Below are 16898 nucleotides of genomic sequence, written 5' to 3'. Positions count from 1 at the left end.
TAAAACTTGTTTTTCAACCACTCCACAAATTTCTTGTTAACAAACTATAGATTTGGCAAGTCGGTTAGGACACCTACTTTGTGCATGACAGAAGTCATTTTTCCAACAATTGTTTACAGACAGATTATTTCACTTATAATTCACTGTATCACAATTCCAGTGGGTCAGAAGACTACATACACTAAGTTGACTGTGCCTTTAAACAGCTTGGAAAATTCTAGAAAATGATGTCATGGCTTTAGAAGCTTCTGATAAGCTAATTGACATCATTTGAGTCAATTGGAGGTGTACCTGTGGACCTGTGTACCAAGGCCTACCTTCAAACTCAGTGCCTCTTTGCCTGACAACATGGGAAAATCAAAAGAAAACAGCCAAGACTTCAGAAATGTTTTTGTAGACCTCTACAAGTCTGGTTCATCCTTGGGTGCAATTTCCAAATGCCTGAAGGTACCACGTTCATCTGTACAAAATAAAGTACGCAAGTATAAACACCATGGGACCATGCAGCCGTCATACCGCTCAGGAAGGAGACGGGTTCTGTCTCCTAGAGATGAACGTACGTTGGTGCAAACAATCAATCCCAGAACAACAGCAAAGGACCTTGTGTAGGTGGTGGAGGAAATAGGTACAAAGGTATCTATATCCACAGTAAAATGAGTCCTTTATCGACATAACCTGAAAGGCCGCTCAGCGAGGAAGAAGCCACTGCTCCAAAACCGCCTTAAAAAAGCCAGACTATGGTTTGCAACTGCACATGGGGACAAAGATTGTACTTTTTGAAGAATTATCCTCTGGTCTGATGAAACAAAAATATAACTGCTTGGCCATAATGACCATCGTTATGTTTGGAGAAAAAAAAGAGGCTTGCAAGCCGACGAACACCACCCCAACCGTGAAGCACGGGGGTGGCAGCATCATGTTGTGAGGGTGCTTTGCTGCAGGAGGGACTGGTGCACTTCACAAATTAGATGGCTTCATGAGGCAGGGAAATTATGTGGGTACATTGAAGCAACATCTCAAGACATCAGTCAGGAAGGTTAAGCTTGGTCCTAAATGGGTCTTCCAAATGGACAATGACCCCAAGCATACTTCCAAAGTTGTGACAAAATGGCTCATAGAAAATATGTGGGCAGAACTGATAAAGCATGTGCGAGCAAGGAGGCCTACAAACCTGACTCAGTTACTCCAGCTCTGTCAGGAGGAATGGGCCAAAATTCACCCAGCTTATTGTGGGAAGCTTGTGGAAGGCTACCTGAAACGTTTGACCCAAGTTAAACAATTTAAAGGCAATGCTACCAAATACTAATTGAGTGTATGTAAACTTCTGACCCACTGTGAATGTGACGAAATAAATAAAAGCTGAAATAAATCATTCTCTCTACTATTATTCTGACATTTCACATTCTTAAAATAAAGTGGTGATCCTAACTGACCCAAGACAGGGAATTCTTACTAGGATTAAATGTCAGGAATTGTGAAAAACTGAGTTTAAATGTCTTTGGCTAAGGTGTAGGTAAACTTCCAACTTCAACAGTATAAACACAACATGCACCAATTTCAAATATTTGACTGAGTTACAGTTCATATAAGGAAATCAGTCAATTTAAATAATTAGGACACATGACTGGGCAGGGGTGCAGCCATAGGTGGGCCTGGGAGGGTACCCACTGGGGAGCAAGACCCAGGCAATCCTGCAGTTGAAGAAGCTGGATGTGACGGTCCTGTGCTGGCGGGGTTACACATAGTCTGCGGTTGTGAGGCCGGTTGGACTAACTGCCAAATTTTCAAAAACGACATTGGTGGCAGCTTATGGTAGAGAAATAAACATTACATTCTCTGGCAACAGCTCTGGTGGACATTCCTGCAGTCAGCATGATAATTGCATGTTCCCTACAAACTTGAGACATATGTGGCATTGTGTGTGTGACAAATCTGCACATTTTAGTGGCCTTTTATTGTCTCCAGCACAAGGTGCACCTGTGTAATGCTGTTTAATCAGCTTATTGATATGCAATACCTGTCAGGTGGATGGATTAACTTGGGAAATGGGAAATGTTCAATAAAAGGGATGTAGACAAATTTGTGCAATTTTTTTTTAGCAAAATACGTTTTTGTTCGTACTGGGATTTTTTATTTCAGCTCATAAAAAATGGGACCAACACTTTACATGTTGGATTTATATTTTTGTTCAGTGTAGATGTACGGTATACAGTAGCTGAAGATGAATGGAATGGCTAGAAAGTGTGTGATATGGTGGGCTGGGTGGTTTTCACAGCTTACCTGTCTTGATCTACGGGGAGGGTAAGGGAGTGTTGAGTGGCACTTATGTTTCTGTAAGAAATAGGTGTGTGTGTGTGTGTGTGTGTGTGCGTGCGTGCGTGCGTGCGTGCGTGCTTGCGTGCGTGTGTGTGTGTGTTTGTTCTACCTTCTGATGCAGGCGATAGTGAAGATTGTGATCCGACAGCCAGGAATGTTTTAGTGACTGTGAGGCACTCATCCTCCAACTAGAGAACACACACATACATGATTAAAACACACACTCTCACAGGCATAAACACACACACACATAGATGATTAAAACACACACTCTCACAGGCATAAACACACACACACATACATGATTAAAACACACACTCTCACAGGCATAAACACACACACACACACACACACACACACACATACATGATTAAAACACACACTCTCACAGGCATAAACACACACACACATACATGATTAAAACACACACTCTCACAGGCATACACACACACACACACACACACACACACATACATGATTAAAACACACACTCTCACAGGCATACACACACACACACACACACACACACACACACACATATATGATTAAAACACACACTCTCACAGGCATACACACACACACACACACACACACACACACACATACATGATTAAAACACACACTCTCACAGGCATAAACACACACACACATACATGATTAAAACACACACTCTCACAGGCATAAACACACACACACATACATGATTAAAACACACACTCTCACAGGCATACACAGGTCCACAACTGAATAATAATACAACTTTAGAGAACGACAACATAGTTGTCAACACACACACACACACACACACACACACACACACACACACATGGTACCCCTCACCTCTTGCTCTTGACCAGCAGGCGTGTGATGAAGTCTTTGGCCTCCTCAGAGATGTCTGTAAACGCCTCCTCCTCAAAGTTCCACTGACAGGCCAGGATGTTGTTCAGAGTCTCATTGTCATCGTCCCCCAGGAACGGAGACAGACCTGTCAGCCTGGAGAAAAGGATGTATTGTATAGTGAGTTCATGGGTTGTGTATGTACAGACGGACTACTTCCTGCTGACTTCTTGTGAGGTCCCCCTCGCAAAAGAGGTTTCTAACCTCAAGGCCATTTTCCGGGTTAAATAAAAACAGGTACAATATGTGAGCATAAGAAGGTGGATATCAGGACCCCCAGTAATGTAATGGTTGTGGATATCAGGACCCCCAGTGATGTAATAGTTAGTGAATATCAGGACCCCCAGTGATGTAATGGTTGTGGATATCAGGACACCCAGTAATGTAACGGTTAGTGAATATCAGGACCCCCAGTGATGTAATGGTTGTGGATATCAGGACACCCAGTAATGTAACGGTTAGTGAATATCAGGACCCCCAGTGATGTAATGGTTGTGGATATCAGGACACCCAGTAATGTAACGGTTAGTGAATATCAGGACACCCAGTAATGTAACGGTTAGTGGATATCAGGACTCCCAGTAATGTAACGGTTAGTGAATATCAGGACCCCCAGTAATGTAACGGTTAGTGAATATCAGGACCCCCAGTGATGTAATGGTTGTGGATATCAGGACACCCAGTAATGTAACGGTTAGTGAATATCAGGACCCCCAGTGATGTAATGGTTGTGGATATCAGGACACCCAGTAATGTAACGGTTAGTGAATATCAGGACACCCAGTAATGTAACGGTTAGTGGATATCAGGACTCCCAGTAATGTAACGGTTAGTGAATATCAGGACCCCCAGTAATGTAACGGTTAGTGAATATCAGGACCCCCAGTGATGTAACGGTTAGTGAATATCAGGACCCCCAGTGATGTAATGGTTGTGGATATCAGGACACCCAGTAATGTAACGGTTAGTGAATATCAGGACCCCCAGTGATGTAATGGTTGTGGATATCAGGACCCCCGGTGATGTAATGGTTGTGGATATCAGGACCCCCAGTAATGTAATGGTTGTGGATATCAGGACCCCCAGTAATGCAACGGTTAGTGAATATCAGGACCCCCAGTGATGTAATGGTTGTGGATATCAGGACCCCCGGTGATGTAATGGTTGTGGATATCAGGACACCCAGTAATGTAATGTTTAGTGAATATCAGGACCCCCAGTGATGTAATGGTTGTGGATATCAGGACCCCCGGTGATGTAATGGTTGTGGATATCAGGACCCCCAGTAATGCAACGGTTAGTGAATATCAGGACCCCCAGTAATGCAACGGTTAGTGAATATCAGGACCCCCAGTGATGTAATGGTTGTGGATATCAGGACCCCCGGTGATGTAATGGTTGTGGATATCAGGACCCCCAGTGATGTAATGGTTGTGGATATCAGGACCCCCAGTAATGTAACGGTTAGTGAATATCAGGACCCCCAGTGATGTAATGGTTGTGGATATCAGGACCCCCAGTAATGTAATGGTTGTGGATATCAGGACCCCCAGTGATGTAACGGTTAGTGAATATCAGGACCCCCAGTGATGTAATGGTTGTGGATATCAGGACCCCCAGTAATGTAATGGTTGTGAATATCAGGACCCCCAGTGATGTAATGGTTGTGGATATCAGATCCCCAGTGATGTAATGGTTGTGAATATCAGGACCCCCAGTGATGTAATGGTTGTGAATATCAGGACCCCCAGTGATGTAACGGTTAGTGAATATCAGGACCCCCAGTGATGTAACGGTTAGTGAATATCAGGACCCCCAGTGATGTAATGGTTGTGGATATCAGATCCCCAGTGATGTAATGGTTGTGAATATCAGGACCCCCAGTGATGTAATGGTTGTGAATATCAGGACCCCCAGTGATGTAACGGTTAGTGAATATCAGGACCCCCAGTAATGTAACGGTTAGTGAATATCAGGACCCCCAGTGATGTAACGGTTAGTGAATATCAGGACCCCCAGTGATGTAACGGTTAGTGAATATCAGGACCCCCAGTGATGTAATGGTTGTGGATATCAGATCCCCAGTGATGTAATGGTTGTGAATATCAGGACCCCCAGTGATGTAATGGTTGTGGATATCAGGACCCCCAGTGATGTAATGGTTGTGGATATCAGGACCCCCAGTGATGTAATGGTTGTGAATATCAGGAACCCCAGTGATGTAACGGTTAGTGAATATCAGGACCCCCAGTGATGTAATGGTTGTGGATATCAGGACACCCAGTAATGTAACGGTTAGTGAATATCAGGACCCCCAGTGATGTAATGGTTGTGGATATCAGGACACCCAGTAATGTAACGGTTAGTGAATATCAGGACCCCCAATGATGTAACGGTTAGTGAATATCAGGAACCCCAGTGATGTAACGGTTAGTGAATATCAGGACCCCCAGTGATGTAACGGTTAGTGAATATCAGGACCCCCAGTAATGTAACGGTTAGTGAATATCAGGACACCCAGTAATGTAACGGTTAGTGAATATCAGGACCCCCAGTAATGTAACGGTTAGTGAATATCAGGACCCCCAGTAATGTAACGGTTAGTGAATATCAGGACCCCCAGTAATGTAACGGTTAGTGAATATCAGGACACCCAGTAATGTAACGGTTAGTGAATATCAGGACCCCCAGTAATGTAACGGTTAGTGAATATCAGGACACCCAGTAATGTAACGGTTAGTGGATATCAGGACCCCCAGTAATGTAACGGTTAGTGAATATCAGGACACCCAGTAATGTAACGGTTAGTGAATATCAGGACCCCCAGTAATGTAACGGTTAGTGAATATCAGGACACCCAGTAATGTAACGGTTAGTGAATATCAGGACCCCCAGTGATGTAACGGTTAGTGAATATCAGGACCCCCAGTGATGTAATGGTTGTGGATATCAGGACCCCCAGTGATGTAACGGTTAGTGAATATCAGGACCCCCAGTAATGTAATGGTTGTGGATATCAGGACCCCCAGTAATGTAACGGTTAGTGAATATCAGGACCCCCAGTGATGTAACGGTTAGTGAATATCAGGACCCCCAGTAATGTAACGGTTAGTGAATATCAGGACCCCCAGTAATGTAATGGTTATGGATATCAGGACCCCCAGTAATGTAACGGTTAGTGAATATCAGGACCCCCAGTGATGTAATGGTTGTGGATATCAGGACCCCCAGTGATGTAACGGTTAGTGAATATCAGGACACCCAGTAATGTAATGGTTGTGGATATAAGGACCCCCAGTGATGTAACGGTTAGTGAATATCAGGACCCCCAGTAATGTAACGGTTAGTGAATATCAGGACCCCCTGTAATGTAACGGTTAGTGAATATCAGGACCCCCAGTAATGTAACGGTTAGTGAATATCAGGAACCCCAGTGATGTAATGGTTGTGGATATCAGGACCCCCAGTAATGTAACGGTTAGTGAATATCAGGACCCCCAGTGATGTAATGGTTGTGGATATCAGGACCCCCAGTGATGTAACGGTTAGTGAATATCAGGACCCCCAGTGATGTAACGGTTAGTGAATATCAGGACCCCCAGTGATGTAACGGTTAGTGAATATCAGGACCCCCAGTGACGTAACGGTTAGTGAATATCAGGACCCCCAGTGATGTAACGGTTAGTGAATATCAGGAACCCTAGTGATGTAACGGTTAGTGAATATCAGGACCCCCAGTGATGTAATGGTTGTGAATATCAGGACCCCCAGTAATGTAACGGTTAGTGAATATCAGGACCCCCAGTGATGTAACGGTTAGTGAATATCAGGACCCCCAGTGATGTAACGGTTGTGGATATCAGGACCCCCGGTGATGTAATGGTTGTGGATATCAGGACCCCCAGTAATGTAATGGTTGTGGATATCAGGACCCCCAGTAATGTAACGGTTAGTGAATATCAGGACCCCCAGTGATGTAATGGTTGTGGATATCAGGACACCCAGTAATGTAACGGTTAGTGAATATCAGGACCCCCAATGATGTAACGGTTAGTGAATATCAGGAACCCCAGTGATGTAACGGTTAGTGAATATCAGGACCCCCAGTGATGTAACGGTTAGTGAATATCAGGACCCCCAGTAATGTAACGGTTAGTGAATATCAGGACACCCAGTAATGTAACGGTTAGTGAATATCAGGACCCCCAGTAATGTAACGGTTAGTGAATATCAGGACCCCCAGTAATGTAACGGTTAGTGAATATCAGGACCCCCAGTAATGTAACGGTTAGTGAATATCAGGACACCCAGTAATGTAACGGTTAGTGAATATCAGGACCCCCAGTAATGTAACGGTTAGTGAATATCAGGACACCCAGTAATGTAACGGTTAGTGGATATCAGGACCCCCAGTAATGTAACGGTTAGTGAATATCAGGACACCCAGTAATGTAACGGTTAGTGAATATCAGGACCCCCAGTAATGTAACGGTTAGTGAATATCAGGACACCCAGTAATGTAACGGTTAGTGAATATCAGGACCCCCAGTGATGTAACGGTTAGTGAATATCAGGACCCCCAGTGATGTAATGGTTGTGGATATCAGGACCCCCAGTGATGTAACGGTTAGTGAATATCAGGACCCCCAGTAATGTAATGGTTGTGGATATCAGGACCCCCAGTAATGTAACGGTTAGTGAATATCAGGACCCCCAGTGATGTAACGGTTAGTGAATATCAGGACCCCCAGTAATGTAACGGTTAGTGAATATCAGGACCCCCAGTAATGTAATGGTTGTGGATATCAGGACCCCCAGTAATGTAACGGTTAGTGAATATCAGGACCCCCAGTGATGTAATGGTTGTGGATATCAGGACCCCCAGTGATGTAACGGTTAGTGAATATCAGGACACCCAGTAATGTAATGGTTGTGGATATCAGGACCCCCAGTGATGTAACGGTTAGTGAATATCAGGACCCCCAGTAATGTAACGGTTAGTGAATATCAGGACCCCCAGTAATGTAACGGTTAGTGAATATCAGGAACCCCAGTGATGTAATGGTTGTGGATATCAGGACCCCCAGTAATGTAACGGTTAGTGAATATCAGGACCCCCAGTGATGTAATGGTTGTGGATATCAGGACCCCCAGTGATGTAACGGTTAGTGAATATCAGGACCCCCAGTGATGTAACGGTTAGTGAATATCAGGACCCCCAGTGATGTAACGGTTAGTGAATATCAGGACACCCAGTAATGTAATGGTTGTGGATATCAGGACCCCCAGTAATGTAACGGTTAGTGAATATCAGGACCCCCAGTGACGTAACGGTTAGTGAATATCAGGACCCCCAGTGATGTAACGGTTAGTGAATATCAGGAACCCCAGTGATGTAACGGTTAGTGAATATCAGGACCCCCAGTGATGTAATGGTTGTGAATATCAGGACCCCCAGTAATGTAACGGTTAGTGAATATCAGGACCCCCAGTGATGTAACGGTTAGTGAATATCAGGACCCCCAGTGATGTAACGGTTAGTGAATATCAGGAACCCCAGTGATGTAACGGTTAGTGAATATCAGGACCCCCAGTGATGTAATGGTTGTGGATATCAGGACACCCAGTAATGTAACGGTTAGTGAATATCAGGACCCCCAGTGATGTAATGGTTGTGGATATCAGGACCCCCAGTGATGTAACGGTTAGTGAATATCAGGACCCCCAGTGATGTAACGGTTAGTGAATATCAGGACCCACAGTAATGTAATGTTTAGTGAATATCAGGACCCCCAGTGATGTAATGGTTGTGGATATCAGGACCCCCAGTAATGTAAAGGTTGTGGATATCAGGACCCCCAGTAATGTAATGGTTGTGGATATCAGGACCCCCAGTAATGTAATGGTTGTGGATGTCAGGACTCACAGCATGTAAGTGATGACCCCCAGACTCCACATGTCCGTAGGGAATGAGACAAACTCATAGTTGATGACTTCCGGAGCCAGGAACTCAGGCGTTCCGAAGTTCACCCTCAGCTTTTCCCTGGGCTTATACCTGAGAAAGCGAGAAAAAAAAAAGACATTTTAGTCATTTAGCAGACACTCTGATCCACAGCAACTTACAGGAGCAATTAGGGTTAAGTGTCTTGCTCAAGGGCTCCTCGAGAGATTTTTCACCTAGTCGGCTTGAAGATTCAAACCAGCGACCTTTCGGTTACTGGGCACGCTCTTAACCGCTAGGCTACTTGCTGCCCTGTATCAAGCCAGGAACCACTGGTAATTGAACTTACCTCCTGGCGAGCCCGAAGTCAATAATTTTGATCTTGTTTGTGGCTCTGCTCACACACAGAATATTCTCGGGCTAGGAAAGGATATTAAAGAACCCAAAACAGTGAGACAAAGGAAATAACAGCATGCAATTATTAGCATCATCCCTAAGCTATTGTGCTACAATGACAGGAAGATGGAGATAGAGCTATAGCTATAGAAAGGTAAAGTGTTGAAAAGTACAATGGGGAAGGTTGCAATAGAAACAGACAAAAAACAATAGGACAGTGAGAGAGTGAGGGAGAGAGAGACAGAGAAGGGGGCAGCGAGCGAGAAAGTAACAGAGTGACAGATTGTTGAGGATTTGAAAGTAGAGAGCTAGGGTGAGTCCTGTCCTACCTTCAGGTCTAGATGCAGGATGTACATCCTGTGCATGTACTGTAGTCCCTCACAGATTTGTCTGATAAACAGCACTGTGTCCAGCTCTGTCAGATTGTAGTTCTCATCTATGATCCGGTCGAACAGCTCCCCGCCATCCACACTACATAGAGAGGTGAGGAGAGACAGTCAGTCATCATAGACTACAGTAGAGAGAGAGGAATACAGTCCCACAATGGGATTTAAAGTGTAGACATATGGTGTAGTGTAGAGAGGAGAAATACACACACACACACACAGGGAGGGAGGGACTTACTATTCCATGACGAGGATGATGTCGTGGCGTGATTCGAAGGCGGCGTAGAGCTGAATAAGGTTAGCGTGGTTCAGCTGGTTCATCACCTGGATCTCATTCTTCACCACATCCTGGGAAACAGGACAACAGTAGAACGACAGACAGAGCAACAGACACAGAAACAGACACACACAGACAGTGCCAACGGGGTTGGTTATTGAGACCTACAGTACCACACAGCAACCTGAGCCAGCTATGGCTTTGGCCGTGGCATTGGTGGGAAAACTACTTCGTGAATATCTGACATGATAACGTACTCATCCAGCTATGCACTGCCACAGACACCTGACGACTATCTTATCTCACGTTATACTCAGCTGACCATAGGAAGCATAAGATGACTCTGACACACTGCCACAGACACCTGACGACTATCTTATCTCACGTTATACTCAGCTGACCATAGGAAGCATAAGATGACTCTGACACACTGCCACAGACACCTGACGACTCTCTTATCTCACGTTATACTCAGCTGACCATAGGAAGCATAAGATGACTCTGACACACTGCCACAGACACCTGACGACTATCTTATCTCACGTTATACTCAGCTGACCATAGGAAGCATAAGATGACTCTGACACACTGCCACAGACACCTGACGACTCTCTTATCTCACGTTATACTCAGCTGACCATAGGAAGCATAAGATGACTCTGACACACTGCCACAGACACCTGACGACTATCTTATCTCACGTTATACTCAGCTGACCATAGGAAGCATAAGATGACTCTGACACACTGCCACAGACACCTGACGACTATCTTATCTCACGTTATACTCAGCTGACCATAGGAAGCATAAGATGACTCTGACACACTGCCACATGTGCAGTGGATATGAGGGCGATAAAGCTACTTTAAAATGGTATCCTATTACTTATGTGCTATGATAAAATATCCATCCATCTTAATGATGGTGGGGACATCGGACACTTACTGTATATCTGATATTAATGGCTTGTTCCAAACGACACCCTATTCACTATGTAGTTTACTACTTTTGACCAGGGCCCTGTTGCACTTAATAGGGAATAGGGTGGCATCTGGGAAGCAGCTATAATCAAGCTTCTGTTTCAGGTCTCACATTTCAATCACTATGATCCTTACCTTTTCTTTCTGGCTCCTGGCCTTGATCATCTTGGCAGCCAGAGTCAGTCCAGAAGAGTTCTCCACACATTTGTGGACTTGTCCAAAACGTCCCCTATGATCCCACCATCCAATACAGAGAAACAAGTTCAGAAACAGTGTAGTCTCTTGTGACAGCCTTAACATTAAAGTTGAGGAGCTGCTTTGGTTCTGGCGGCCGAGATGAATAACAGTGATGCTTTACAACAGCCTGTCCTTTTTGCCTCAACGTACAATAAAGCTAAGTTAACAATAACATTATAGTAATGTTTACTCTTCTATATCATTCTTTAATTGGTTTGTCATTGTAGGGATGGTATGCACACTCACAGATCTCGATCTCTCTCTCACTTTTTCAAAACTCTTCACACAGTGAGCACAACAGCAGTCTACATGGGCTAAACTGTGGATCATTTTTCATTGCTTTGGCACAAAATGCATTCAATGACTACATCTTTCAAATTTCATGAATTATTTTCTCACTCAGACACAACCACCACCAAAACTCTATGAACCTACAGGCCAATTTGCACATGTTTACATACTCTTTTCAAAACTGTTAAACTTAAGTTCAAAACCTAACATAACACAACATTTAATAAGACAGCAATTTGCTACATTTCTACAGTAATACCGTATTTAAATATATTCCAAATCTAAAGAATGAAATACTATCAAAACAATTAGACCAACCACAGCTGAATTCCCATTGTAGCTGAACACCTACCCGGGTGTTAGTCTTTCAATGCCATTACCATCTATACAAAAGGGGACATCTTTGGAATAATGCTGTACTGTAATGTAAACATGGACCCAGCCAGAGATAGAGAAGTGGCTGACAGAGGAAGAAGAGTGGCTGGGAGAGGGAGAGGAGTATGTATGCGTGGTGGAAGAAGACTGAGAGGAAGATCAAGAGCTGTAGTCTCAGATGAGATTAGGGCCACTATAATTGAACATGTAATGAATCATGGTCTATCAATGAGAGAGGCTGGTCTGAGAGTGCAGCCAAATCGGCAATGCTCAACAGTGGCATCAATTATGATAAATTTCCAGCAAAACAACAGGTAAAATGTGCATTCTGCAAGGGCATCTGACTGAACTGCACATTAAAGAAGTAAAATGATCAAAGCTTCCAAACCCACTTGTCTGTAATTGTTATGGTATTTCTGCTTAGGACCCAATGGTTAACTCCCACAGGCGGGACAGGTGGGATTTTCACTGCTGTGCAGGAAACTGCAATTGTTGTATGGTCATTAGAAACAATGGCATAAAACTCACAGAGATTCGGGACAGAGTGATGGCAGACAACATTACATTTGGAAATATTCACAATGTAAGCATAACAACTATTTCTAGAGTCCTGAAACAACATCAAGTCAGGATGAAGCAGTTGTACACTGTCCCCCTTTGAGAGGAACTCTGAATGAGTAAAGCAACTCAGGAACCAATATGTCCAGGTAAGATGACTATAAAATACAGAAGTAGTTTTGAACAAAACCAAACAGGGCAGAGGCACACTGCGGCATGTTTTTAGGTATAATGTAAACTACCGTAATACCCTGACTCTTATGTTGTCGTGTGGATTTATTTTAGAGAGTCATGGAGATTGAAGCCAGGCAAACAACCCACATATTCATCTTTGTGGATGAGGCTGGATTCAACTTGGCCGAAACATGGTGGCGAGGAAGGAATGTGATTGGGAAAAGAGCCACAGTGGATGTCCCGGGCCAGAGGGGTGACAACATCACAATGTGTGCAGCAATATCCTCTGATGAATTGCTGTTATACAACACTGAGCATCTCATTTTATTCCTGGATGACCTCTATGGAAGGGTTGTGCCGGGTGAGGAAAGGGTTGCAGCGAGGCGAAATCGGCCAACGTTTGTAATTGTATGGGACAATGTGGCATTTCACCACTCCCATGCAGTCACAGAGTGGTTTGCAGCCCATCCCAGGATGGTGTCACTTTTCCTCCTTCCTTACTCTCCATTCCTCAACCCCATAGAGGAATTATTTTCCACATGGAGGTGGAAGGTTTATGACCACCATCCACATGATCAAATATCCCTCCTGGACGCAATGAATGCTGGATGCCTGGACATCTGCAGAAGATTGCCAGGGATGCCAAAAGATTCTTTCCTAGGTGTATTGCCCAAGATGACATAAGATGTTATGTGGATGAGAACCTGTAGCCAAATGCAGAAGACAGGGTTAACTAGCATTGCTACTGTATCTGTATTGGTAGATGGTGTATATACAAATTATTGTATTTTGGAATCACTCAATGCCATAAAATGACATAAAGCATATTGAAGCATATTGCATCATTACAGCTAGGGGTGATGTGTATGTGTGTGTGTGTCCTCCAGATTGCAGGCCTAACAAAAACTAGGGCATAGAATTTGCCTACTGTAGGTACTGCTCTGTTTCAGCTGTTTTGTGCAGCACAGCTGCCTAGCTGTTTGGAGAAGGAGGTTCTTTCTGAACCCTTGAGTGCCATGCATACAGGGACCTTTGAACTGTTTGGATCCTTTTCTTGTAAATGTGATTGGTGTATTCAAGTCAATTATTTCAAATGTGTGTGTGTGCATGTGAGTTTCACATACTGTGGAGTAAAAATAAACTGCCTGACTGTGGTGTTATGAGAGCTGAGGGTGGGGGTTTTAGTGCAGTGAATCTTTGAGGGTCTAATTGAACTGTGAGTGTATTCTGAATCCCCTACCTGGGCTTGCCATTCCCTGTTGCCATCTCTCTCTCTCTCTCTCTCTCTCTCTCTCTCTCTCTCTCTCTTTCTCTCTCTCTCTCTCCTCCTGACTCACCCTCCTAGGACCTCGTCTCTGTTAATGGCGTAGAAGGTAGCAATCTGGTGAGGTTTTGGAGTCACAATGCGGTGGTCAAAGGGGGCTGCTGGCGGAGGGGTAAAGTCTGAGATGATGGAGAGAGAGGGAGGAGGGAGTTGGGGAAAAGGAGAGGGAGGGAGAGATAAGGGAAATAGAGTGAGGTGAGAGAGTGGATAGGGAGCATACAGGAGATTAGTGTCTGTTCTGTCTTAGTAACCAAACAGCTCATACGGTCTCATGCCAGCATTTCATTATCCAATTTGTCAGCTGTGACATGTTTGTAACTTTTAAACATGCAAGGTGTGGTTAAGTCTGTGTGGTGAGTGACTGACTAGGAAGACAGAGTAGTCGTTAGGGTTTCTGACAGTTTTTCAGCCTGCTTGCCAACCCAGGATAATATCAAGAGACTTCATTTACAGAAGTTACGTCAATACTATATTTTATTTTAGGAATGTTGCCACAATTGCAACAGAAGTCCAAATTGGCTTCCTGTTTTGTTTTCAAACTTTTGTCAGTTTCCATTTCTGTGTTTGGTGAACCTCACCAATGATGTACTCTTCTGGCTGTCCATCATCCACCTCTTCTTCCTCCTTCATCTTCTCTGCCTTTGATTGGGCAGCCTGAGGCTCTACCCCCTCAGGTACTCCTCCCTCTTCATCGTCCTCTTTCCTCTCCTCCACTCTGCTCTTTTTCAGGTCATCTTTCAGTAGGTCCTCCTCTGTGACACAGTTTTTACTGCTGGCGGCCACTTCACCTAACTCTTCAGAGCTAAATAACAAACCAACATCAAACAAATATCAAATCAACTATTAATTATGTTACGTAATTAGCAAGTAGTTATTTTGGTAAGTGTACAGTATACATAAGTTGCAATTTACAGTCATAGTAATGTCAAAAGATGGGTTGAATTCCAAAAGGTACCTTTCTAGAGGTTCTGGTGACAATGATGACTCTTCTTCCCCTCCTTCCCTTCTCTTCTCCACCTCTTCCTCTCCAACTTGTTCCTCCCTACCCTCCTCTTCCTCAGATTCACCAAATATATCCCCCTCCTCTTCCTCCCTAGCCCTCTGCTCTTCCTCCCGTTCAGGGGTTCTCCTCTTCTCTTCCTCCTCCCCCTCTAGATCCTCCAGGTCCTCTGGTTGGACGACGGGGGCGCGGAGCATGTCCAGAACAACCCCGTTACCATGGGAAAGTTCAGCATTCTGCCTGTTGAGCTTCTCCACCTGGTCTAGAAGAAGGGTCTCTACAGAGTCTGTGGAGGGACAAACAGAGCAAATAAAATCATGATTTGGTGTAGATTCACCCAATCAACAACTTTATTTGCCTTGAGTATTCATCCTTATCTTCAAAGAGCAACCCTCATTAGACATATATTACCAAAGAGCACCCCTCATTAGACATCAATTACCAAAGAGCACCCATCATTAGACATATATTACCAAAGAGCACCCCTCATTAGACATCTATTACCAAAGAGCACCCCTCATTAGACATCTATTACCAAAGAGCATCCATCATTAGACATCTATTACCAAAGAGCACCCCTCATTAGACATCTATTACCAAAGAGCACCCATCATTAGACATCTATTACCAAAGAGCACCCCTCATTAGACATCAATTACCAAAGAGCACCCATCATTAGACATCTATTACCAAAGAGCACCCCTCATTAGACATCTATTACCAAAGAGCACCCCTCATTAGACATCTATTACCAAAGAGCATCCATCATTAGACATCTATTACCAAAGAGCACCCCTCATTAGACATCTATTACCAAAGAGCACCCCTCATTAGACATATATTACCAAAGAGCACCCCTCATTAGACATCTATTACCAAAGAGCACCCATCATTTGACATCTATTACCAAAGAGCACCCCTTATTAGACATCTATTACCAAAGCACCCCTCATTAGACATCTATTACCAAAGAGCACCCCTCATTAGACATCTATTACCAAAGAGCACCCCTCATTAGACATCTATTACCAAAGAGCATCCATCATTAGACATCTATTACCAAAGAGCACCCCTCATTAGACATCTATTACCAAAGAGCACTCCTCATTACACATCTATTACCAAAGAGCACTCCTCATTAGACATCTATTACCAAAGAGCACCCATCATTTGACATCTATTACCAAAGAGCACCCCTCATTAGACATCAATTACCAAAGAGCACCCCTCATTACACATCTATTACCAAAGAGCACCCCTCATTACACATCTATGACCAAAGAACACCCCTTCTTAGACATCTATTACCAAAGAGCACCCCTCATTAGACATCTATTACCAAAGAACACCCCTTATTAGACATCTATTACCAAAGAGCACCCCTCATTAGACATCTATTACCAAAGAGCACTCCTCATTACACATCTATTACCAAAGAGCACTCCTCATTAGACATCTATTACCAAAGAGCAACCCTTATTAGACATCTATTACCAAAGAGCACCCCTCATTAGACATCTATTACCAAAGAGCACTCCTCATTACACATCTATTACCAAAGAGCACTCCTCATTAGACATCTATTACCAAAGAGCACTCCTCATTACACATCTATTACCAAAGAACACCCCTCATTAGACATCTATTACCAAAGAGCACCCCTCATTAGACATCTATTACCAAAGAGCACTCCTCATTACACATCTATTACCAAAGCACCCCTCATTAGACATCTATTACCAAAGA

At 43.8% G+C, this 16898-nt stretch overlaps 1 protein-coding gene across 4 annotated transcripts in view; it reads right to left on the bottom strand.

Annotated features, from left to right (window-relative positions):
• Positions 1-16898, bottom strand: part of mylk4b (myosin light chain kinase family, member 4b) — a 69524-nt gene that overhangs the window by 1422 nt on the left and 51204 nt on the right. For 2 of the 4 annotated variants that reach the window (XM_036978537.1, XM_036978540.1), the window contains 11 exons: positions 15108-15438; positions 14731-14954; positions 14166-14271; positions 11329-11422; positions 10175-10284; positions 9880-10021; positions 9504-9574; positions 9140-9268; positions 3157-3309; positions 2426-2504; positions 1549-1773 (listed from right to left, as the gene is read on the bottom strand). In XM_036978537.1, coding sequence (XP_036834432.1) covers positions 1612-1773; positions 2426-2504; positions 3157-3309; positions 9140-9268; positions 9504-9574; positions 9880-10021; positions 10175-10284; positions 11329-11422; positions 14166-14271; positions 14731-14954; positions 15108-15438 — 1601 coding nt within the window. In that variant the 3' untranslated portion in view covers positions 1549-1611. Of the gene's footprint in view, positions 1-1548; positions 1774-2425; positions 2505-3156; positions 3310-9139; positions 9269-9503; positions 9575-9879; positions 10022-10174; positions 10285-11328; positions 11423-14165; positions 14272-14730; positions 14955-15107; positions 15439-16898 lie in introns of those variants that run through there. The other 2 variants (XM_036978538.1, XM_036978539.1) reach the window with 2 other exon arrangements.

This window comes from Oncorhynchus mykiss, chromosome 5, assembly GCF_013265735.2.
Source record: "Oncorhynchus mykiss isolate Arlee chromosome 5, USDA_OmykA_1.1, whole genome shotgun sequence".
Classification (NCBI taxonomy): domain Eukaryota; kingdom Metazoa; phylum Chordata; class Actinopteri; order Salmoniformes; family Salmonidae; genus Oncorhynchus; species Oncorhynchus mykiss.
The sequence above is the reverse complement of the archived record's forward strand: the minus strand, read 5'-3'. Positions and strand labels throughout refer to the sequence as shown.